This window comes from Zootoca vivipara, chromosome 10 (genome assembly GCF_963506605.1).
Source record: "Zootoca vivipara chromosome 10, rZooViv1.1, whole genome shotgun sequence".
Classification (NCBI taxonomy): Eukaryota; Metazoa; Chordata; class Lepidosauria; order Squamata; family Lacertidae; genus Zootoca; species Zootoca vivipara.
This window is the reverse complement of record NC_083285.1, coordinates 38,492,690-38,516,018: the sequence shown is the minus strand read 5'-3', so window position 1 is coordinate 38,516,018 and position 23,329 is coordinate 38,492,690. Positions and strand designations below refer to the sequence as shown.

Below are 23,329 nucleotides of genomic sequence, written 5' to 3'. Positions count from 1 at the left end.
AGGATGGTACACAATTAGAAAGAACAGGTTGGAGTTATTTTTAACGGCTTATGTCATACAAAGCCATGGGAGAAATTTCTGCTACTGTAAATTTCCCCACTCAGTGGAGCTGTTCCAGATGATAAATGGCCTGGTGCACTTTGCTTGCTTATCGTTGGAGGTGAATAATCTTAAACCTGCTGTGATGAGTATGCCGCCTACAATGAGTCCCAAAGCATTAAACTACACATCATGCCAGGAGATCTGTGAATGATCTTACCTTTTTAAAAACTAAATGCTACTGGTGGAGTGTGTGTGCTAATCTGATTAAAAAGTGGTGGGGGAAGGAAGGGAATGGGGAAGTTTAGTTCTTTCCAGGCACACCATCTGCTTGCTCTAAATTGTTATCATGCCTGCATTTCCTCAATCCATGGAGTAAATGTGTGTGTTTACATGATTAAGCTTTGCAAAATAATGCAGAGGAAAGGGTAAACAACAACATCTCTGCATCACATTCCTAGTCAAATTAGCTGTCCCCACCCAGTGGCTGTGTTTAGTAAAAAGAAAACTAGTCAGAAAATCAGTGATGACGCTCCCAGTATATAGCATGCAGTTTAGTCCTAAAGGAATAGGAAACAAATTCATACGTTGACCTATTTTAGAAACTGGGTGTGTGTTTAAAAGAACTTGGAACATATGTGAATGAGTTTGTGTGGTGGCTACTTTATATCTTCTGTACTAATGCATTTCTTAGTACTGTAAGATAAAATACTGTATTTCAATATTTTAATATTTTAAATTATTTTTTTTAAAAAAAACAAAAAGCCCTATTGCTTTAGGGATCCTTGCCGTGACAAAGGTTGAGAACCTCTTACGCATGAAGCACATGAGATCGCATCACAGCAGTCGTCTTGTTACCACAGTAACAGGAGTGAGCCAGCTAAGTGAGCCCCCCCAGCTGCTGAATAGGAAAGGAGAAACAAAACACAGCCCTCTTCCTGTGTGAAATAAATTGCTGGAACATTTTTTAATAGAAAAGAAAAATGGCAACCTTTAATCAACTGTTCTTATATATTTTTTAAGGGTGGGAGAAGAATCAGGCAGTTGAAATTGTTTCCAGTAAGCATTGGGGATCCCAGGAATGTAGCATTTCTGCATAGATTATTAAAATAAGTATTAGGGAACACTTTAATTGACATTTACTGCAGTCTGTTTTTTTAAGATTCAAGTATCTGGCTGGGTTCCTGGTATAACTAAAGAATGAATGGAATAAACCAACTGCCTATAGACAAATATTGGGATATTTCTCAGAGCACACAAAACTTCCATTCTGTAGTCACCTTCTTTAGCATAGTTTGTGCTGTTATGTTCTGAAAAGAAAATGTGACGTCTTCCATGCAGTTCTATAATGCTTGGCATTTTAATATATCTAATCTTTTTAGTACTGTTACTAGGGATGGCAAGATATTTCAATTTCAATTATCTTGGTTTCTTTTTTTCCAATCTTCAATTCAGTTCCCCCACATTTCTGCAGCAATTTGCAAATTTTGTATTTAAAAATCCTCATGAAAAATTTCCAGCATTTCAATGTGAATTTATCCATAATCTTGCTTGGTTCAGGCACCAGTGTAGTGGCACAGATTGCATCATCTTGGTAGTGTAACAAAATTTCACAATTAATTCACCTTTGGACCCCAAGGTGTCTTGTTGGGATAGAGGGCTTTGAAGGAGAAAGTGACATAGAACAGTTTGGTCCACTGAGTTATAACACTAGATTGAGCAAAATGGGAGGAAGTAGATAAATGAAGTCATATTCAAAGTAAGAAAAATGGCAAGCAAGAAATCAGTTTTAATATTTTACTGAACTATATACACTGGATTAATGAGCTGTTGTTCCTGGATAGCACATCCCAAATACTATAATGAGGGCACGACCTGTCATACAGAAAATAGTTTTAATAAATCAGCTTGTTTGTTTAAAGCATTTTACCCCATGTATTTTTGTCTGCCTCCTTCCACTAACTTCTGCAGCCAAACTGGTGCCAAAACTATATTGCTCTGCTTTCCTTTGGACCACACCAGCAATGCTGAGAGGAGAGTCTCATTGTCTGGGCAGCCCAGAACCTCCATACACACTGCCCAGGCTGGCACCCCATAGAGGTCATTTTGGTGCTGCCAACACAGCAAAAACAATGTGGGAGGCAGCAGTGACAAGTCACTGGTCTTTGCAGGCACAGCAGGTGCTGTGATTCTCCATCCCTGGAGGCACACTCCATTGTCTCTCAAGGCAGACAGAAACAAAGACAGCCCCTGCTTTCAGTCTAAAAGATACGATGCAAAAGAATAGCTGGTGAGCTGGAAAAAGAAAATGAAAACCCTCAGGTGCTAGTTATTAGAGTTACATTTTTTTATCATAGCTACTTGTGATAGAAACATTTTATATCGGTCATGGTTGGTGACTGACTTATTGACAATGGAATCACTGCCATTTACTGGGAGGGGTGAGGAAACAGGGATGTTGGCACTGCATGGCCATACTGGCAGGAGTGCCAGCAGAGGCGGATTTAGGGCAGCGTGAGTGGTGCCATCACACTGGGCACACAGCTGAGAAGGGTGCCTAGTACAACCATGTGTCTGGTCAAATAATTTCTTCTACACTAACATTAGGGTTTAGATCAGGCATAGGGAAACTCGGCCCTCCAGATGTTTTGGGACTACAAGTCCCATGATCCCTAGCTAACAGGACCAGTGGTCAGGGATGGTGGGAATTGCAGTCCCAAAACATCTGGAGGGCAGAGTTTGCCTATGCCTGGTTTAGAGAAATCATCCAAATGTTAAAGCAAAGCACTAGGTTTTCATTTAATAATAACATTAATAGAAAAGCATTAGAGCAGTTCTCTTGCAATCACAGTGAAACATGAACATTTCAGGCCATTTGCTAATTTTAATGTACAGTGGATATATTTGATATATTGCCTGACAAATCTACATTAAAAAGAATCAATTGAAAGAAGAGCTGAAAAACACATTTTCCCTTTCTTTTCTTAATAATCTAGTCAATATGTTTTTCTTTTCTTTTTTGCGTTTATGAACAAAATTACAAGGACCCAGGTGGCGCTGTGGGTTAATCCACAGAGTCTAGGGCTTGCTGATCAGAAGGTCGGCGGTTCGAATCCCTGCAGCGGGGTGAGCTCCCGTTGCTCGGTCCCAGCTCCTGCCCACCTAGCAGTTCGAAAGCACATCAAAGTGCAAGTAGATAAATAGGGACCGCTCCGGCAGGAAGGTAAACGGCGTTTCCGTGCGCTGCTCTGGTTCGCCAGAAGCAGCTTTGTCATGCTGGCCACATGACCCGGAAGCTGTCTGCGGACAAACGCCGGCTCCCTCGGCCTATAAAGCGAGATGAGCGCCGCAACCCCAGAGTCGGACACGACTGGACCTGGTGGTCAGGGGCCCCTTTACCTTTACCTTTATTCCAGGCCTAGAATGGATACTCTGCATAGTGCAGGATCTCATTTTCACTGGGTTTTTTTTGGGGGGGGAGGGGACACCATTTGAAAAGAAGGCCTCCAATTTTAGATCTTTCAGCAGGCACGTGAACATACCTTCCAACATTTCTCTGATGAAAATAGGGACATCCCATTCCATAATGATAAATTTTACTATTTATACCCCACACATCTTATTGGGTTGCCCCAGCCGCTCTGAAAGTAATGGAAAGTGGATTAATCTGTTCCAGACGGTCCGTGGAGTACTTAAACTGAAGCGTTCATAAACTGAAGCGAACTTTCCCATTGAAAGTAATGGAAAGTGGATTAATCTGTTCCAGACGGGTCCGCGGAGTACTCAACCTGAAGCGTACTTAACCCGAAGCATGGGTATAATTGGTTCCAGAAGTCTGTTCATAAACTGAAGTGTTCATAAACTGAAGCAAACTTTCCCATTGAAACTAATGGAAAGTGAATTAATCCGTTCCAGATGGGTTCACAGCGTTCGTAAACCGAAAATTCATAAACCGAGGTGTTCATAAACCGAGGTTCCACTGTACAAGATTGCCCTCAGATGGCTCAAGTATTAGACGACTCCATACCCTTGAATATTTATCCATTGAAAATAGGGACATCCTAAGGGAAAGCGGGACATTTTGGGATCAAATCAGAAACTGGGATGGCTGTGTGAATAGTGACAATCTGCAGTGCTTTCCAAAAGAGGGGAGGGATTATGCTGTGTGTTGCATGCAGATCACCTCCAAGGATTGAATTGCTCTGGATCGCCTCCCTTAAAGAAGGTGGGTCATAGTGGTGTGATACATAGCATGGTACCTCAACCTCACTTAGTAAAATATTTGCCAAAAGATGTTCACACTGCAAATTGGTTCTTTCAAAGTGATAATGGCCACTTTAAAGGACATGATGTGCAGTGCAGTGCCTCCTTCTTCACTTGGGGTGAAAGAGAGGTGAGACAAAGGTCACAATATTGCAGTAAAATGTTTTTCTTCTCCCTAGCGAAGTGCTGCTTTTCAGAGAAACAGCCAGCAAACAGCATCTTTCATTGTGAAAAACAGAACCTATAAAGATTCTGCGCTGGAACAGCCCTATATGGCTTAACACACTGATAAAGAAATATATTTTCTATTACTGAATAAGATATGTTGCTAATTTACTTTACAGTGTGACCATAAACAATAAACAGTTTCCCAACCTTTAAACATATTGTGCTATTTCATGACTTAATATGTCAAGCAGGATGACTTGGCTTTTAAACATTTTTCTAGCACATGAGAGCTGCTTTTTCCTGGTTTCGTCCTACAGTGCTGCTGTACTGTTTAAAGACCTGCAAATGGTCAGCCTGTGAGCCAGGAGCAGAGGAAGGTGGGGGCGGTGGGGCGGTTAGCCCCGGGTGTCACAACTGAGGGGGGTGACAAGATGCCAGTGGCACTCATTGCGGGGCCTGCCCCAAATGGTCCGCCTGCCACCTCCCCCTCAGGTGTAGGGCGGCTGAATGGGAGGAGACAGGCAGACTCCTTGCAGGCCCCGCAGAGTGTCCTGTCCCGGCTCGCCCTGTCCTGCGGGCAGCTGGCCCCGCCCCTGTTGGCTTCTGGCCCTGCCTCTGAGCGCAGGGCACATGCACCGCCCCAGGCACCCGATCGGCTTGCCCTGCTACTGCTGTGAGCACTTAGAAAACAATGCTGTGATTACTAAGATCTAGCATGGGTTTCTCAAAAACAAGTCATGCCAGTCAAATCTTATTTCTTTTATATGTATACAGTGGTGCCTCGACTTACAAATTTAATCCCTTCTGAAGGCATCTTCGTAAGTCGAAAAATTTGTAAGTCGAAAAACGCCATTGGAAACGCGATTTCCCATAGGAATGCATTGAAAACGGAAAAATTGGTAAGTCGAAGCAACCCTATCTAAAAATTCGTAAGTCGAAAAATACCTATCTAAAACCGGCGCGGTTTTTCCCCAGATGTTGAGACATTCATAAGCGCATGGCCATTACCCCCATTCGTAAGTCAAAAAATTCGGTTGTTGAGTCGTTCGTAAGTCGAGGTACCACTGTACTAGCTGTACCCGGCCACACGTTGCCGTGGCATAGTCAGGGCCCCCATTTCCCAGGACAGGGGGAGGATGTGACCCCCCCAACCCCTGTCTGTCCCCCCCATATTAAGGATTTGTCATTTGGGGAAGGGTCTGTGGGGGTCCCCCGGTGGATCTCGGTGGGTGGCACGGTCTCCAGGGCGGCCTGGTTCCAGGGGCGGCCTGGCTCTCGGCGGGCAGCGGAGCCTGCGGGACCCAGCCTGGCTCCTGGGGCGGCCTGGATCTCGGCAGGTGGTGTGGCCTCTGGAGCAGCCTGGATCTCTCTGGGTGGCGCTGCCTCTGGGGCGGCCTGGCTCATGGGGCAGCCTGGATCTCAGTGGGGTGCCTGGATGTCGGTGATTTGCGGGGCCTCCGAGGCGGGCTGGTCCCGGGGCGGCCTGGATCTCGGTGGCTTGCCTGGATCTCAGTGGGCTGTGTGCTGAGTTAGGAAGAGGAGGAGGAGGGGGCGGGATTATGGCCCTATTGCTACACAACGGCATCTATTCCTTTGATGTCCACTGGAGGTCGCTATGGGTTTTTTTTACGCAAATTCAGGTTTTTACCTGCCATAGGTGTGACATCTGTCCAATCTATGTGCACGCAAACACTCGCATATTCACGTTTTGGCCAAATTTGAACACAATCAAGCAAGCGGTTTCGGAGAAAAATGGCCTTTAACAATCATGGACCTTTTACATTATATATATATATATATATCTGGGTTATTTGTGGGGCATAGGAATTCGTTTATTTCCCCCCCCCTCAATATAGTCCGCCCCCCTACAAGGTTTGAGGGACAGTGGACTGGCCCCCTGCTGAAAAAGTTTGCTGATCCCTGGTGTAATGCATTATCAAAGGGGGGGGGGTGCTATTCAAGGCTGCATCAACAGAAAGAAGTACAGTCATACCTCGGTTTAAGAACACTTCGGTTTGAGTACTTTCAGTTTAAGTTCTCCGTGGACCCGTCTGGAACAGATTAATCCACTTTCCATTATTTTCAATGGGAAAGTTCACTTCAGGTAAAGTACGCTTCAGTTTAAGTACTCCACGGACCATCTGGAATGGATTAATCCACTTTCCATTACTTTCAATGGGAAAGTTCGCTTCAGGTTAAGTACGCTTCAGGTTAAGTACAGACTTCCAGAACCAATTGTGTACTTAAACTGAGGTACCACTGTATAGTGTCCTGATCAAGGGAATTGATAGTACCAATATATTCTGCCTTGGTCAGACCCCACCTGAAGGACTGTATCCAGTTCTGGGCACCACTATCTAAGAAGGATATTGATAAGCTGGAACATGTGCAGAGGAAGCTGGCCACGGTGATCAAGGGTCTGGAAACCATCCCTTATGAGGAATGGTTGAAGGAGTTGGGTTTAGCCTGGATAAGATGAGGCTGTGAGGACATATGATACCCATCTTCAAATATCTGAAGGGCTTTTCCCTAGACCTACATTCCTTTTGTTATTCCTCCCTTTTATTTAGCTTTAGATTTTTACCCTTAGTTCCTTTCCTCTACCCATTTTTTGCCTTTTAAAAACTATATTTACAAAAATATGAATTAAATATTTCTTTAAATGAAATCTTGGAAAACCAAAATAAATTTACATTATTTCCGTGTGCTTCCTTTGCAAGGAAATGAATGAAAAGTGTCATTCTGAATTGGCTCTGATGTGTAGCCATTTCTATTTTTACAGACATTATAGCCCTGTAACCTTGCTGCTACTTCTGATTCAAATGAGAAAGTAGGGATTCCCTGGATAGCTCAGCATGATACTTAATTTCAGGATCATGGGTTCGAGTCCCACATTGGGCAGAAAGATTCCTGCATTGCAGGGGGTTGCACTAGATGACCCTTGTGGTCCCTTTCAAACTCTGCATTTCTATGAGATCAACAAAACCAGAATTTCCCAATCAATGAAAGTACCTTCATTTCTTCCTTTTTCCCATCCTGCCCTAGCTCTGTGCTGACAGTGCAGCTCCAAGGGTTTTAATACAGCTGTAATCGAAGTCATGCTCTTTTTTAAATGCATAACGGTATTTGGAGTTTTCTGCTGAGCAGTGTGCATTATTCTCTAATGTCCTTTGGAGGGGGGGGGGAGGCTGTTGTCTTTCTCTGAGGCCCATGAGATGTTGCTGATTTCACACAGAGAGATCAGGCTTTAACTTGTGTTTGCACTCTCACTTATTGCTCATCAAATCTTTGCTCATTTTCAGAAAGTGATGCCTATGCACTATTTAATTGCTTTAGGCTTCCTGTTCCGGATCCTTAATTACAATGTGTATCTTTTATGGGAGTAATGTTGTTGGCAAAATTAAGGAGCAATGACTATGCCAAATATCAAAAGTAGTCCACTTCTTATGGGCCTTCAGTTTTATCAGCAATTCAGATGTATCATTTGTGTCTTCAGCCTTTGGAGTTACTCTGCTTTCCCTCCACCAAACAATCTGCTTTGGGGGGAAATATGCAGATATTCACATGACCACATAATGGGTAGTTGCTGATGAGCAGTGTTCTGGGAGGGCAAGGACTAAATGACAGATTGTCCCAGTAGGTTAATGGAATAGCTTTAACTTTCTCTCCACCTCCTCACACATTTGTTTGCTTACTCAATTTTCAGCCCACTTTTCTGCATATTGAAGGTTACACAAAGAATAGATAGAAAATAATAATAAAAACTTGCTTTACATAAAGCATGCAAAGTTGCTGGAAGAGCCCCAAATGTAAAATGGGATATGTTTTTTTTTCTTTAGTATGTTTTCATCTATGTATATTAGCTTGCAGCCATGTATGTATCACCTGTACATAAGCTAATAATAGCAGGGCTCTTCATTTAGTGAATATTGGTACTGTGCTACCATTCAGATAACTGGGGAATGATTCACACATGTACATATGTAAATCTCTTGGTGTTTCATCTATAGATGCACAAAGGTTGCCTCCCACTTCTCCATCAGCCCTTTCTTCCCAGCAAAGATGTGGGTGGGAAATTCAAAGAGTGGAGAAAAGACCAGGTGACATTTGGGTTGATGGTGGCAATACTACTTTAAAGTGCCATGTTTAAATTACAAGGTGCCTTCTTCCATTAACACTTTTTTGTGCCTCTTTAAAGCAATGTCATGGACTGGCTGGATGCAGAGGAGTGGTGGGAGGTGCCAACTGAAGAACCCCCCAAGGGAACCCCCAGGGAAAGAAGGCTCAGAGCCAGGGGATTGATGGGGAGAAGATGTAGAGTGGTCAGAGGGAGAGGACTAGGGAGAGGAGCAGGGGCGTACAAAGGAGGGTTCAGGGGGTGCTGCCTACCCCGGGTGTCACCCTGACGGGGGTGACAAAATGACAGGTGGCACTCGTCACCACGGGGCCTGCAGCGCGCACGAGCCATGCTTCTTGCCGTCCGCAGGCACTGTGCTGTCTGCCCGCTGCCTCCCCCCAGCTGTAGGGCGACTGAGGCCTCACTGCGCGTGCACCCCGTCTTCTCCCTATTGGGGTGCCGTGCACCCCATGACGCACCCCAATAGGGACAGCATGGGACAGCACAGCATGGGACAGGCCGTGTCCATAGGGACAGGGCGCGCTGCGGTGCCCATAGGGACGGCATGGTGGCAGGGCATCCATAGGAAGGGGGAATGCCACAGTGCCCATAGGGACAGCATGGGACGCCGTGCGCCCTGTGCTGTCCCTATGGGTACCTTTCGCCCTGTCCCTGGGCACGCTGCCCCAGGTGCTCGAGACCGTTTCTCCACCATCGGAGAGGAGGTGTCAGAAGCTGAAGAGGGAACAGGGTTTAGTGAACAGGAAGAGCAGCAGAGAGTTGTCCAGACTCAGAGGCGACCGGGGGGGGGGGGGAGCTGGATACAGAGATGAGGCAGGCTGTTGAAGAATCCAGGGAGTCTCCTGCTGCATCCAGCTCCTCCCCAAGCCCAGTATCCCATAACGTGCAGAGAAATGAAAAGAACTGAGCAGAGATTGGTTGTGTGCAGACACATTTTGCGACTGCTTGGGAAAAACCCAGGAGAGGAGGCGCCTTAGAGGGAGGTGGGAATACAGGGACCTTCAGTGCTTCACTGGGACAAGACCTGCTGGGAAGAGCTGCTGTGATAACTAGGCATGTGCTGTTTTGGTGTCAACTTTGCTGACACCAGGTTTTTTATTATTGCTGAGATACTCCTAACCCTGGTTCCTGACAAGCACTGCAATGGCTCGGCTCAGCCCCTCAGTACCACTGTTCTCACACACTTTGGAGATTAGGAATCATTCGCAGGACATTATATGGGGGGAGGAATAGTACTGCTGTCACGTCACCCAGCCAAATATGTGCTCTCCCTTCCTGATCTTTGTGAGAGCTTCCCCTCTGAACCCTTAAATGCGGAGAAATTTGGTGGGTTGGAACATTTGGATCAGTCCTAGTTTCATCAGTCTCTCACTCATAGTAGAATGCATGAACTACCCTTTGAAAAAGAGCTGCATTTGAGATGAGAGAAAAGCTCTACCTGGGGTACATGATTTGAGTGTTTGGCACCCATGAGTCATCACTTGATGTTGCCAGTTGAGTGATGAACAAGCCGGTATTCACCTTACTCCAGATTTGCCATTGTCATTATGTGTGACTTTGTTTCTATCTGCTTCTGAAATAGAGTTGTTTTAGCTACTGTGGCAGTAGTGGAGTGTGCTGTAAGTTATGTTTATTGTTACAAAGTATTAACAATTAAATCACATGGGTTGCGTCCAACTTAGTTTTTCCAATTGAAAGTAATAGACATGACTAACTTAGATACATTAATTTTAATGGCTCTACTCTAAGTTTGTCATGTCTATCAATTTCAGTGGGTCTACTCTGAGTAGGACTAGCTTTGCTGAAAACCCATCTATATGGTTCCTCCCAGTTCTTAGACCCTTTCCCAAAAACATGCAATAAAATCCAGTTTTTGAAAGCAGGAAAAGAAAGAGGAAGGGGGAATTACACAAAGGAGAACTAGCACTGGGTTCCTTAAAGAGTACACAGATGTGTTGTTTTTAAAGGAGCACTTCTAAATAGCAATTTAGTGTGGATTCTGTGCTGATCATGCATGCAGCTTTTTGTGCAACAGCCACACATCTTCATACAGTGATAATGATGGGGACATGCCCATGCAGTGCTTTTTGGTGTTGATTGGTACTCACTGGTGCAGAGTACTGTCACCTCTAACTGCCCGATCCTGTAACTTTTAAAATATGAACCTGGGTGATGGGCCATTAAGGGTAACAAAGGAAAGGGGCTCTGTGTGAGACAGTTAGTTAGAAGGACATAGCCAGAGTTTAAAGATGAACATTGCAGTAATATGGGCCACAGGAAAAAGCAGCAAGCTGGAGAGAGAGTCAAAGCAATCTTTGACTTCTGTTTGAATACAAGGCTACGGCTTTAGTAGAAACAAGACCTTTTGGGGGTATTAATGTTGTGCACCTCTCTATTGTAGGCTCAGGCTGTATTAATGTGTAAATGAAATGTATATAATAAAAACAATGCCTCATTCAAAAAGGAAACATGAACCCTGGGAAAGCACATGGAACCCCTGGAATCTCGCACCACTTGGAGATTGGGGTGGCATGGAACAATGTATTTAATTAATTACTAGTACTACAGATCGAGTAGTGATACTGTAACTTTTACATTTTCTGAACCTGAAAAGAAGTGTGATCATGATTCATGATTTGTTGTTAACAATGTACTTGTTAAAATCCAGTAGCATAAGATGTTTTAAACTATCCAAAATATTTGCCAATATATACCTGTTACTATATTTTCTTGTTTGTTTTAGGGAAGCAACGTGATGGAGGATCAGGACCTTTTAGAAATTGGAATACTTAATTCTGGACACAGACAAAGAATTTTACAGGCAATTCAGCTCCTTCCAAAGGTACCCTTTTGTTTTTCCTGTCCATATTCCAATGTCATAAGCAAGAGGCTGTTGTTGTTGTTGTTGTTGTTGTTGTTGCATAATTCTTAAGTAAAAAATATTGTCCTTCTGGACCTCGCTATCTGCCAACATAATTTTTAGTCCTTTTCACCTGTGCAATGTCTTATTCATATCGGCGCCCTTTTAAAAATAACATTCTGTATAAGTGGAGAAACAGCAGTAACATATTCAAGTAGGTTCATTGATAGCCTTATGATCCATGAGTTATTCTAATCATCTTTTAAAGTCATCCAAGTTGGTGGGCATCACTGCTTCTTGTAAATTCCATGGTTTTCCATCCTTGAGAAGGGAGGAAACCAATCCACATGCACATCAGGATATTAAAACAGAAAGATGACTGTTTTCATATGACAGAGTCTGCGTTCTGGCACTGGGGATGAGTGACAACAACCAGTCTATCCACAAAAGTGCTGGGTCTTGTTGCTCCACCCAACCTGCAGTGCACAGCAAAAGTTAGAATAACTTCCCGTAGTGTCAGGCGTGGAAGATTCTGTCCTCCCCTGGCAGCATCAAGGATCAAGGCAGAAGCAAGAAAGTTTGTATTTATGGTTCTCGTGGTGTAAGGCAAAGAATCCAGTTCTTAACTCCATAGAGATGTTGCTCACTCTGAACTCCTCCCCTCCCTTCCCCAGCAACAGTCTGTGGCCCTACAGATGGCCTCAGGAGTCAAATGTCTTTGAGCCCTTTGCTCTTGAATTCTAAGTGAGCGATGCGTACACAGGTATGGTGGCTCTGCTAAGGTCTCAAAGGATGCCTCTGATGGCAATTCTCCCACTCTCCCTCCTTCTCCCAACACCTCATAACTAGGCAGCTCTGAGTTTTGCTGCAATTCAACCCTGTCTCCCTCTTCTCTTGAAACCCACTCCCCCTCCTCCTCCGAGGGAAGCAAAGGAGGAGGGAGGGGTGATTTCCAGCCTTCCCCTTCGGTCCAGTCCCTGACACATAGGCAGCTCAAAGCAGCCAGGCAGTGCTCCAGTATATTGATGATTTTTGAGATCCTTTCCAAGGAGACCTGCAGTTCTTTTAAGAAACTTTCACTCTATGGTTTTTTTTGTTTTAAAGGTTTGTAAGATGCTCTGAACAATGCAAACATACTACAAGCTTGGGGCATATATACTTCTAATAAAACTACGTACACATCATGTTGGTTAAAGTTGCTCTGCCTTTGATACTTTCTGCTGGATGCAAATGTGGAATCCATTCTGTTAATAATTTTCCCAAATATGAGAAAAAATTAATTATAATCTCTCAACGTGGAGTTATGACACATCGCAGACCCAAGCACAGTGGGTCAGAGGTTACTGCGTGGAGGGGTTTTGAAGTGTAGAAGCAGCAAAAAATGGTGTGACACCAGCTTGGAATTGAAATGGCCACAACTTTATTGATTACAGATGAAGGTCGGTTTTGGCATAGGCATTGGGTATGTATCCTGAATCAGCCAATCCAACTGCTGGCTGATAATTCCATCAGGGTCGATCCTGTGGTTAAGGATCCTCTATGATGTAGATCTATGGGATGATCCTGCCAATATGTCATCTGGGGTGTTCTCTGGCCTGTTGGCACACATCTGGGCTTTCAGTCAGAACCCAACCACTGGACTCCATTATTGAGGTTACCTGAATTGACCCTGGATCTGGGGGTAGGGCTTTAGATCCTGTCGTAAGTGATAGCAGGATGCCAAATAATGCACTCATCTAACCAGGATACCAAGTAGGACTGTGCTGTTCACCTTCTTCCAGGCAAGATTGATAGCACTGGTTCTGATGCTCCTTGCCACTGCCACTGCTCCAAGTACTTGGACCCAAAAATGGACAAGCTTGGGTGTGCCATATGAAGGCCTTGCGATCTGCAGCTGCTGCCCAGATGAAGTCTATGTCTTTCTTCTTGGCCAGATCATTTTCACCAAGCTGAATAACAAGAGCATCAGACAGCTCCAGTGTTGCCACCCATGCTGTCAACCATGGCATTAGATCATCCCAGTGCATGCCCATTTGGCTCATCCAGGTTTTATGTGCTCTGTCTTCTAAACCAAGGTGCTGGCCCCATGAAGTTGATAAAGCATGTGCCTGAGCTCAGTGCACTATGCTGTGACTACAGATCTATGCCTGTTTGCGGCTTGTACCTGCAAGAAATCATCAACAAGAGACAGTGAGGCCATGGATCCCAGTGCACACACAGTGCCTATAAGCAGATGATTGCCAATTGCCCAGAGCTTTAATGCGAGCCAGGGGAAGGCCCCAGCAGAAAGCCATGGTGGCTGCACCTATACAAAAGGAATGTGCAGAAAATATTCTGGAGTCCAACCCACACTCAAGGATGGCTTTTCTAAGGACTGCTGTGAACTGGCATCTGGATAGGTGAGCACTATCTGTGTGCAATAGCAGCGGGATGCCTACGTCAGGCCTCACCTTCAGGAATTTCCTTGTGTGAACCACTGGGCTGGAGTTGGGGCATGTCACCATCTAAAGCGGGGTCGCCTTACTGCGCATACAGTTACCTAACTGTGCACCACACAATAGTAACAATAAGAATAAAAAGAAATGCAAAAACTGCCAATGAGAAAAAGGTGGTATTGTTGTAACACATGATCTATTATGCATATCATTTTCACATGGTGCATGTTTGAGATGCACATGCACAAAATCCTTAGATACTTCAAAATCTTGAAATAATTGAGAACATTTCCACCAAGCACATATTGGATTCATAACTAGGCGAGCTAAGTATGATTTTTGAATTATCACCCATCATTAGTTCCAAGCTATATTGAATTGCATTGGGAATCTGAAGCACAGTGGTGCAAAACCCAGTTGGTTTGAGCAGAATTTGACATTTAAAAGTTATAATATTATATAATGAAGCAGCGAGGGCACCAATGCAGTTGAAAAAGTATTTGGTTTTGGTGTCAAGAATCCTTCCTTTTCTATAGAGGTAGAAGGTAAGAGAATTCTGCTTAAGAAACAAGCAGCCATGGAGTCACCAAAAGGCCTGAAGGAAGAAGCCATCAGCCTGGGAATCGAGTGATAGCAGTGGAGGTCATGAAGCTAAGATGTGCTCATAAAAAAGAAGTGCTGAATATAAAGTTATGAGCTAAAGAGGCAGGGAGGATGACAGCTTGAAAGGCAAGGAAGGAGGCTAATAATTGTGAGGAAGCTGGTAATTTGGAGGGCAAGGTACAGAGACACATTGTGAAAAGGCACCAAGCGAAAGTGTCAGTGAATCAGGACCCCAAGCCAGTTATGTCTAGCATTGACCACCTCTTTCTTCTTCACCCCACACAGACATCATGAAACTCCTGGCACACCAGAAAAGCAACTGTGTCCTAACTTTTAAAAGGATTGTGCTGTGATTTCTGGGTCTTTTATGAGCATTCAGTTTACTTCTGGTCTCAGATTTGTAAGTGTATGAATGAACTGCATAGAATGCTGAGGGTTTTGACAAGATCAGAAACTATGAAAAGAACAAGACTTAGATGAGGAAGATGATTAGTTTAACCATTAACACAACTGATTTTTTTTAATGTTATCAAAAAAAAGTATGACATGGCTTTTAGGTAAAGGTAAAGGGACCCCTGATCATTAGGTCCAGTTGTGACCGACTGGAGTTGCAGCACTCATCTCGCGTTATTGGCCGAGGGAGTCGGCGTATAGCTTCCAGGTCATATGGCCAGCATGACAAAGCCACTTTGGCAAACCAGAGCAGCACATGGAAGCGCCATTTACCTTCCCGCTGTTATCTACTTGCACTTTGATGTGCTTTCGAACTGCTAGGTTGGCAGGAGCTGGGACCAAGCATCGGGAGCTCACCCCGTCACGGGGATTTGAACCGCTGACCTTTTGATCGGCAAACCTTAGGCTCTGTGGTTTAACCCACAGCGCCACCCGCGTCCCTAAAACCTGTGGCTTTTAGGGAAGCTTTTAATGTTTAACAGACCATTGTATTTTAATATTTTGTTGGAAGCCGCCCCGAGTGGCTGGGGAAACCCAGCCAAATGGGCGGGGTATAAATAACATTATTATTATTCTATTTGGACCATATTTTAAACTACTGGATGGATGAATCAAAAGCTAGAATCCAAGAGGCAATCCTTTCCACTATTGGGCTGATAACATGTATTTATTTGCCAGAGTGTTGCAAGAGGATGATACAATACAAAGAAAAGTACATTCAGCACCAAAGAATCCCTGTAGGCATCTCAAGCTTGAAAATTGCTCCAGTAGAGTCCTGAGGAACAGGAGGGCAGGGATATCAGTAACCTCAGAGTTGTAAACCTTCAAAGCATTTTCCTGAGTTCCAGCAGGAGCAACATACTGAAGGATGTGTGAAAGAAACTCAAAAAACTGTTTTAGGAGGAAGCCTTTGCCTTGTTATATAAATGCAGGTCCAGATTTGTATGCAAAAGGGAACCGTGTAATAAGAGCTCCTTTCCAAGTGGGTATGGGGCCAACTGGGAATTGCAATGCCAGTTAGTGGTTATCAGGAAAGTACTGACTTGCACTTCTCAACCTAACTGCTAAACCTCCTGACATCAAGAAGTTTTGCAAATAATAAAGGAGAAACTTCTACTGAACTACCACTAGCTGCTGGTAGGGGAAAAAATTAAAACACGTCAAATCTTTTCTACCTGTCAGAAAGCAAGGAGGTCTACACATGGTAGAAGTATCCTTCCAGAGGATGTCCATTGATATTGTGGAACCATTGCCTTGATCCATTCACAATGGGTGTGGCAGCAGCAGCAGCAGCAGCAGGTGTATGCATGTATGAATGTATGTATGCGGGATGCTTCTGAAATCATTGCCTGCTGAATTTCTCCTTGGTTTTTCAGGTTCTGAATTATCAGAATATTTTTCCAGCTAATGTTGGAATCTTTAGTCATTCTGCAGTTTTGTTTTGTTTCTGGCTTTTGGGCATGCTCTGAAAGCACTTTGCACAAATAACCTAAAAGCTGAGTAAACCAAAAAGAAATAAAGGGCAGATGCCTAACATTTGTCTTCTCAGAAACCTTTCAGGTACCCTGCCTCAGATTCCAGCCACAAACAGTCACCATGAACCTCAATCCCACTGCTGGAAGGACAAGATACCCCGCCTAGGTAAGCAAAGTCACCAGGGAACCATGCTTTACAGTATGGCATCTGAAATGACTCTATCCTTCACTTCTAAGCCTCCCAAGGAATGTCAATGGCCACAGAATGTTTCCCATTCCTCCACTGTAATATGTGGACACTGCACTGGCTTAACAATCCTCCCCTACTTAGCAGGGTCTACAAGTTTTTCTTTCCCTAACCATGGGACACAGAATAGGGATGCTCTGTACAGAAAGCAGAGTTTTGATGGCTATAAACCCCCAAATGCAGGCAAATATCTACCACAGACAGACTGATGAAAGCAATAAAGAGCAGAGATATCTATGGGGGTGAACTTTAGGTACCTCAGTACCTTAATTGCAACTACCGGCAAATGCCCATTAGTCATTTTTCCATGTGTGTCCTGTTTTCCAAGCATTAGTTACCCTTCCAACAGTTTGACTTCAGCCCCAAAGGCACACTCCTCCATTGTCTCCCAAGGCAGACAAATGCTGAGTTGCTGTCAGAATGGACTACAGCAATGCTCTATATGTAAGTCTGCCTGTTAAAGATACTGTGTAAATTTCAGCTGGTTCAAAATGCAGTGGCCAGCCAATTACTTGGAACTCAAACATCTGAGCATATTTCTCTGGTCTTTCATAATAGGGATTGTTTCCGGGCTCAGTATATATTGTTGATTTTAGCATTAAAAGCCCCAAATGGTTTGTGGCCAGGCCACCTCAGTGCCTACCTTCTCCCATAAACTAGATAAGATTGGCATCTGAGTTCTGTTCATGATCCTTCCATTATATGAGATCAGATGGGTAGGTACCTATGGCAGAGACTTTTTGTGGTGGCACCAAAGGTGTCAACTTCCAGATAGGAAAATAAGGGAAAATAAGGGATCAGTGGTGGTGCAGCACCGGAAGTTGCTTCTGTGCATGTCCAGACATGCGCAGTAGCGACTTCTGGTGCTGGGCTGCCCGTGTCCGCATGTCTGGGCACCAGAAATTGCTTCTGCGCATACTTGGGCATGCGCAGAGGTGATTTCTGAAGCCAAGTGAGTGAGCAGCCAGCCAGGAGCCGGGACATGGCTGCCGGCGCCGGCAGGAGCTGCAAATCCAGGGGATTTACGGGATATTTTTCAATTCGGGAGACCAGCGGGAAACGGATTTAAATCCGGGGGGTTCCTGCGAAAAACGGGAGACTTCACAGCTATGCATCACTGTGAAGTCCCATTACTGTAGTACTTTTCTCCTTTAGCATTCAGAAACATTTTGAAGATCTCTCCCCTTATTTAAAAAAACAAAACAAACTCAACTCCTCATGCTTTTGGTTTGTCAGTTTCTGTTATCATGCTGTGCTTGGCTTTTATTATGTTGTTTTGGATTTGGTTTTCTCTGCTGATGTTTCCAATTGCTTTGTTTTCAATTCTTTTCTTTTAGGGCAAGCCCTCACAAGAAGACTTATATTTTAAAAAGTCTGAAGCAGTATAGCATGGAAAAGAAAAATTGTAACAAAACCAGCATCATATAAAATTATATATAAGGAGCCAGTAATAATGTCAAAGGCATAGATGATGAGTTTTTTTTTTTAAAAAAATGTCTTTAAGGTCTGCATTAAAACTACAAAGGGGAGGGGCAAGAAGAGCTGTTGGAAGAGGAAGTCCACAAGTGTGGGGCTACCATTGAAAATGTCCTGTGCAGTATCCCTGTTGGTTTTAGTTTGGTGCTAGTCCTAGACAGGTTCATATTGGTGTAGGCATTACTTCAAATAACCTGGTCCCAAATTGTCCAGACTTAACTCCTATGCTTTTATAGATCTACTTATAGGTTGGGGAACTTTAAAGTTTATTTCATGCACTTCAGATTGTTTATATTAATTAATTGTACATTTAAAGTCCAGCTACTTTATGTGTCCTTAGTACAGAAACAAAGCTAAAGATAATCTAATGAGCACCTACTTCATTACCATCCCCATGTTTCTCTCTTGTGTCTCCACAGGCAACCAGGTAACCATTCAGGATGCATCTCCAGTGCCATGCAGACCTCAAGCAAGGCCTACAGCAGTAGAAAATGGGAAGCCAATTGTGCCTCTGTGGGGTTGCCTTCCTTCTTTGTTTTCTCTTGTATCTGGAGAGGTTACAAGAGTACATGACAGACTGCAGTTTAACAGATGCAGTTGTATGCAGGTGGAAATGGGGAAAACTGCATCTGTTGCTCACTGTTATGCAGATTACAAAGACACAAAGGCACACAACAAATATTTTTGAATTATGTATTAATCATTCTATAATGAGAAATAAATGTATGTATGCAAAAGTGATTTTTATGCCTATATTTTAGTGTATTTGACATTACTTACTACAGGTGCCCCCCCCCAAAAAAAAGTTTGTTCAATTTGCCTTTAAAAATTATGGCTTTCTTTGTACATTTTTAAAAATGCTTGGTTGGGTTTAGGCCATGGGTGCCAGCTCGTAGGGGCTGAACCCTTTTGGGCCCCCTCTATAGTTTTGTGGTAGGGACTGGGGGCCCCCATACCTCAAAACCACAGAACAGAAGAGCAGAGGTGAGCGTGCCATGCCTCCAGTGACCAGCCGCTCTCCTGCTCCTCCTGCCATGGAAGGGAAGGCGCTGCCAAGAGGAGGCCGAGCCTGAGCCGCCAGTCATTGAGCTGTGTGGCCATGTCATTGGCTCCTCCCCTGGCTCCTCCTAATGCCCTGATGTCACACGCACAGCGTTGGGAAGTCAGTGCGTCATGTGCACAACATTGTCCTCCCCAATTACCTTTACAAGCTGGCGCCTCTGGTTTAGGCATTACATTTTGGTTAATAAGTGTTACTGAAATGTTTTTAAACATTGTAAAGCTTGATTCAAAGAAGCTCATGCTTTGACTACGAATAAACTTCATAAGAAAACTTTCATAAGAGGAAATCCTCAAAAGAGGACTTTCAGCTCAAATTTGGAGGACGTAGGGAATGAAAAGGTAACCCACTTCCATCAGTTTTGTGGACATAGAGTGTGTGTGTGTGTGTGTGTGTGTGCCACCATTGCCAAAATTTTGGCCAACAACTGGCAACCACCATTGCCTTCTCCCCCACCCAAAAAGCTGCCAGGAAAAGGTAACATTGCTCTTACAAGACTTCTATAGGAGTGTTAGCCCTGAATGTCAGCTATCATTTTATTTTCCTCAGAAGCTCTCATCCGAGTGACCCTATGCCATGTGGAGTTATTCTGGGATTTTTGGAGGAATGATGTGGTGACTGTCAGGAGAAGTAGTGAGTTTCACCCCCACTGACTCCATTCCCCCAAACCTCCCAGACATCCGTCCAACTTTGCAGCTGTGAATTGGAGCACAAAATTGTGGAATCTTGGGTTAGCCCTAGCATCGACTCTCAAAAGTATCACTGTCATCTGTTAGGGTTTTAAAGACTACGTTGAGAGAAATTGGCAAACCTTTTATACTGTTTTTAGACACTGAGAAAACGTTTCAGAATGTTTTCCTTTCAGTACTTTTTTCTGTAACGTCCAAAAGCAGTGAAGATGCTGTGCTGGAAATAAAAAATTTTTTCTCAACTATTAGCTTCTGCATCCTTTTCAAGTAACAAGAGTTCTGTTTTTATATACGTTGACAGGTTTTTGATACATGAAAAAACAACAGCTGCTATATATATATAATATTGAAATAGATTTTAATAAAGAGCTTCTAATATGTTCTTGTTATGTAGGTGAGCTTTCCATAGCTTCATTTAATTAACTGAAATTATCCGAGTTCTTCCTTTTTAGTGGGTGGGTAGCTGGGGAGAAAATGTCAATCCAAGCAGGGAGGGAGTCCAACACTAGACAGCTTGTTTTGTCCCTGTTTGGTGACAGCATCATAATAGGAAGCTGCTTTATCTCAAAGGAGAGGTAAGCCTATCTGGAGATGCAAGGGATTGAAACTGAGTGTACACATGTGAAGCACATGAGCTGCTACTGAGCTATGCCCTCTCCCCACCCCCACAACAATATGCTTATATATATTTGAAACAATAATTCACCTCATTACAGACATTATGGATTATCATTTTCCCCTTAGACATTTAAAAATTCTTTTCTGCAGAAAAGGAAAGCCAAAATATGTGATATGTGACAAACCATATGAGCTAAGTACATTAACTTGATAATAAGTGTATTTGATGGGACATTATATGTTCATTTTTGGAATAAAATAAATTAACTCAGTTATTTGTCTTGTTCTTTTTAAAAATAATGTATCTACCGGTATCTTCACATGTTCAATCCACATGTACTCATTTGTTTATAAAATTTTCATACAATTTGCAGTTTTACCTTTTCCCTGTAACATTATGACTGACGAAGCTAAGGAAATTATTAAAACCATTTTCAAAGAGGAAGAAAGAAACCATCTTCTTTTAAAAGCAATATTGATTCCTTCTGCAAAAATATATCTCTGCAAAATATTTATTCATAGCATGCATCAACATGTAACTCTTGTAGTTCTCTGAATCTTCATCTTCAAAAAATAACATCACACATTTCTTCTTTTCTATATTGTACTTTTCTCTTTTCTCCCTGTTACATAATTGAAAAGCATTGAATTATGCCAGTTTAAATACTGTCCCTGATCCTAATCTTTTTGTGTATTCCACGTGCCCAGCCCCACTATTCCTGATACTTACTTCAGAAAATTTTTGACTCCTGACACTGCAAAAAAAAAAAAAGATGTTTCCCTGTGTACCCTTTCTACCTATTTAACATAGGGATGTCTATAGAGATCTTCTTTCAGGTGCTCCAACTATTTGAAGTGATGCAGATGGCAGCTGTGGGGAGGGCCTGAACAGGCTCTCTTATCATATTTATATTAAAACACAGTTCAAACTATGAGAAGCATGTTTTCCAACAGTCTGCAGCTTATAAATAGTTAGGGCAATTTCAGTGAGTTTCTAGAAAATATCTCAGTTTTCTCAACCAGTTGATTTATACCAACAGCCCAGGATAATAGTTTATGGAAGCCATAAGATAATTTCTCTTTTAAAAATTTATTTCTAACTTAAAATAAGTTTTACTCAATTAATTGCTTTTCTTAAAGATGATTAAGATTAATCTAAACAGCCAGAATCCCTGTCTTTATGGTTTTCTGCATGTGTTTCTCTTTATAAATAAGGGCCCTGGAGACTAAAACTGGCAGCTTAAGTCCTCTTGACTCTGAGAATGTGTCATTTCTTCTCACAGAACTCATAAAAGGGGGAATATCTTGTTCTAGACTATCCCCTTTGGTTGTGTGTGAGAGAGAAATTGGCAGACAGCTCAAGGCTACATTGTTCATCCACTTTTTTATTGCACTGTTTTACCACAGACGTTCTCCAATACTGTGGAAATCGTTAAAACAAGAAACCATTCATAAAAGTACTGTGAATCTACATTTTGCACTGCTAGATGTCAATAAAGAAGTTTAAAAGCTCAAATGGTCTGGCCTAAGAATTTCATCCAGAGAACTATAATGTTTTCATTATGCAGAAATTACTCTGTGGAAAGGTCCTTTGGTATCCCTTATTTCTTCTCCTACTCACACACATCCATACATAATAACAAAAACTGAACTTTTTTGTGGGGCGTTTTTATGTTTCAGATGAAACAAATAGGCAACGATGGCTACAGCCCCACCTCTGTAGCAGAGTGGCTAGATTCCCTGGAAATGGGTGATTACATCAAACCCTTTCTGATAAATGGCTATACGTCGATGGACCTTGTGAAAAAAATCTGGGATATTGAATTAATTAATGTAAGTCAATATATTTTTACCTTTTAAAAAGCACCACAGTTTTAATCCTTTAAAAAAAGGGTCAAATGAAAAAAAATTGTTGTAAAAAAAGCGTAATGCACCTACTAACTTGTTTGTGTGGGGTGATAAATATTGATATCTGATGTTTAGACCTACTTCTTCTGACATGCTCAAGATTCTTCTGTGGTGTTCTTGTATGATATTGTTCGTTACTGTAGAGAAATTTTTGAGCCTATTTAAGAGTTTCTTGCTGCCAATTTAAAAAAGAAAAAGAAAGCTATAATAATATTTCTCTCTGGGCAGCTTCCAGCATATATAAAAACATAGTAAAACATTAAACCTTAAAAAGCTTCCCTATACATGCATATATAAAAACATAGTAAAACATTAAACCTTAAAAAGCTTCCCTATATAGATGTTTCTCAAATGTTATATAATTACTCATCTTCTTAACCTCTGATGGGAGGGCGTTCCATAGAGTGGGCACCACTACCGAGAAGGCCCTCTGCCTGCTTCCCTGTAGCTTCACTTCTCACAGTGTGGGAACCACCAGTGTTGGATCTCAGGGTCCAGGCTGAATAATGGGGGTGGAGACACTTCTAAAGGGATACTGGGCCGAGGCTGTTTAGAGCTTTGAAGGTCAGCACCAACACTTTGAATTGTGCTTGGAAACGTACTGGGAGCCAATGTAGGTCTTTCAAGACTGGTGTTATGTGGTCTCAGCGGCTGCTCCCAGTCACCAGTCCAGCTGCTGCAGTCTGGATTAGTTGTAGTTTCACCTTCATAGGTAGCCCCACATAGAACGCATTGCAGTAGTCCTAGCAGGAGATAACCATCCCATGTACCACTCTGGTAAAACAGTGCACAGGCAGATAGGGTCTCAGCTGGCACGCCAGATGGAGCTGGTAGACAGCTGCCCTGGACACAGAATTAACCTGTGATTCCATGGACAGCTGTGAGTCCAAAATGACT

The 23,329-nt window shown here is 43.0% G+C and overlaps 1 protein-coding gene across 1 annotated transcript in view; it reads left to right on the top strand.

The window, feature by feature from the left end:
* Window positions 1-22,385, top strand: part of LOC118090759 (ankyrin repeat and sterile alpha motif domain-containing protein 1B) — a 192,167-nt gene extending 169,782 nt beyond the window's left edge. Inside the window, exons 16-17 of the mRNA XM_035126879.2 lie at window positions 11,352-11,450; window positions 22,205-22,385. Coding sequence (XP_034982770.2) covers window positions 11,352-11,450; window positions 22,205-22,384 — 279 coding nt within the window. The 3' untranslated portion in view covers window position 22,385. The remainder of the gene's footprint in view (window positions 1-11,351; window positions 11,451-22,204) is intronic.
* Window positions 22,386-23,329: the final 944 nt, after the last annotated feature.